The sequence below is a fragment of the Melanostigma gelatinosum genome, assembly GCF_949748355.1.
Source record: "Melanostigma gelatinosum genome assembly, chromosome: 5".
Lineage (NCBI taxonomy): Eukaryota > Metazoa > Chordata > Actinopteri > Perciformes > Zoarcidae > Melanostigma > Melanostigma gelatinosum.
This window is the reverse complement of record NC_136638.1, coordinates 2,660,029-2,662,122: the sequence shown is the minus strand read 5'-3', so window position 1 is coordinate 2,662,122 and position 2,094 is coordinate 2,660,029. Positions and strand designations below refer to the sequence as shown.

General features: G+C 40.3%; 1 protein-coding gene across 3 annotated transcripts in view; it reads right to left on the bottom strand.

Moving 5' to 3' along the window:
- Positions 1 to 581: 581 nt before the first annotated feature.
- Positions 582 to 2,094, bottom strand: part of slbp (stem-loop histone mRNA binding protein) — a 10,546-nt gene continuing 9,033 nt past the window's right edge. For 2 of the 3 annotated variants that reach the window (XM_079269252.1, XM_079269253.1), the window contains exons 8-9: positions 1,573 to 1,629; positions 582 to 1,341 (exon numbers count right to left, since the gene is read on the bottom strand). In XM_079269252.1, coding sequence (XP_079125378.1) covers positions 1,270 to 1,341; positions 1,573 to 1,629 — 129 coding nt within the window. In that variant the 3' untranslated portion in view covers positions 582 to 1,269. The remainder of the gene's footprint in view (positions 1,342 to 1,572; positions 1,630 to 2,094) is intronic. The other variant, XM_079269254.1, reaches the window with a different exon arrangement.

Below are 2,094 nucleotides of genomic sequence, written 5' to 3'. Positions count from 1 at the left end.
CTCTAGAGAACCCCCCCACCCCACCCCCTCCCATTTCAAAATAAAAGCCCCAGAGTGAATTCTAACTGGAATGCTTGTGATGAAGCCTGTCATTTAATAACCTGTTTGTGTGTCAAACATTATGAATATGTCTCCTCTCCCCCACCCAGTGCCACCCTTTCAAAATAAAAGCCCCATAGAGTAACAGTATCTTAACATGAAGCTCAGAATGAGGTTTGTACAGAAATAATGAGAGCACCATCTCCCATGATTTCCAAAGGCTTCTCAAACAAATGTATTCATGTCAGATACAGAAATGATGGGAGGCTTCTCAAACAAAGATCTACCGGTACATGTCCAGTACAGAAATGACCGGAGCCATTTGTGGACTGTCCATCACGAATACAAGATTCAATCCAAGAGTATGAATCTAAAATGCAGAAAAGAGATATATCAATCGAACCTCAACGAAACTACCGGTAACATCGCCGTGTGTAGCTATTTATTGCGACGTCTTCGGGCAGTAGAAGCCACACTGTCAAAATTTCTTGCGAAATTTTCTAGTTATTATAAAAGACAATGACACATCCAATTTTTTTTAATATTTATTATTTTAAAGTCTTCACCATGAAGGAAACAGCAATAAACACAGCATAATTTGCATTAAAAAACAACCAATATAAAAACAAATCACAGCCCAATATAACTGAAGTAATCCTTCTCTGTATTTAAAATTGTACACACTTGGAAAAAAAAAGAAATCTTGTCAGTATGAGTTATTAAAAGGAAAGTACTTTGCCTTTGGTTTGCCCATCTCCTTCAAACAGCTGACAGAACACTTTGAGGTCAGTCAAACTTTAGCAAGTCTAAGAAGGATGTGATTTAACATTTGTACATGAAGCTCCACCGGGCCACAGATCAGTGCTACAAGTGTTTTAGTGAACGTCAAATCCTAAATCATTTAAACGGACCACAGCTTGATACAACATTGCCAAAAAAGAAGACTCCCTGAGCAGATTAGTAGTCTGTAAAAGGTCTCAGCCTATGGACTAAGAAGCACTAGTATGAATGGAGACAGAACACAAAATATGTTACAGTGTTGAACCAATAACTACAAACTGAGACACAGCGTTGTGATGCTGTGTAGATGCAGCATTGCTTCGAGCAGAGCAAGTACCTGGGGTCCTTCTGGGGAACATGGTGGGCTGTGGGAAGTGAGAGAGTCAGGGGGGGGTGGCTGAACCATTTGAGAAGTGTGTGAACATGTTGTATTTTCTTTTCTATGATGAGCTATGCCATTTCAGGCTCCACTGTGCTTTCGGTCTTCTGTACTTTAACTGGGGTGCCCAAACAGTCTTCACCCTGAGCAAGAGAGCAAACACAACCACGGTCAAAACAAAGCAGGTTCACAAAGTGAGTCTTTTTTTCACGAGTGTCTCTACTTCAGCTTTGATAGTACATTTAATGTCCCATACCACAGTTACTACAATGTATAAAAGACACAATAGATGAGAAAATAGCACATTGATGTCTGTATTTTCCTGGTTATGTGTTGCACTTAAACATCACTGCTTTTAGAAAACTGTAGAATACCATATGCAGGTTTTGCAGTGGCGGGCCATCAGGACCTGCAAGGCCTTCTCTGCTGGCCTAAACAGAATCACAAAATTATATCTATTTTATAATTTAATAATTTTTCTTAAATACACTACATGTATTATAACTTGTAAAAATATTTTTCCCATTGTCTTATTTTCTCATTGCACAGCTACTGCCTTCCTCAGTTGCTCTGCTTCCAGTGCAGCTTGTTTTAAGTAGAGCTTTTATCCAATCAGATTTCACCTCTGTGTCTCTAGGTAAGAACAGAGGCAGAGGCCTGCAGAGTCTCAGGTGCATCCAGTGCAGATTAAAGTAAATGGAGACGATATTGTTGATTGTCATATTCTACAACCAATCAGATCTTTAGTTTGACATGTTGGGCGTATTCTTTGCCTGCGAACCGGCCTATAATGACGTCAGCATTACGTACAGCTCAGTGTCCATGCAGCTCTGCCGCGAGTGCAGAGTCTGCTGTGATTGGTCAGTGGGCGAGCATGTGACTATCGTGAAACGAAA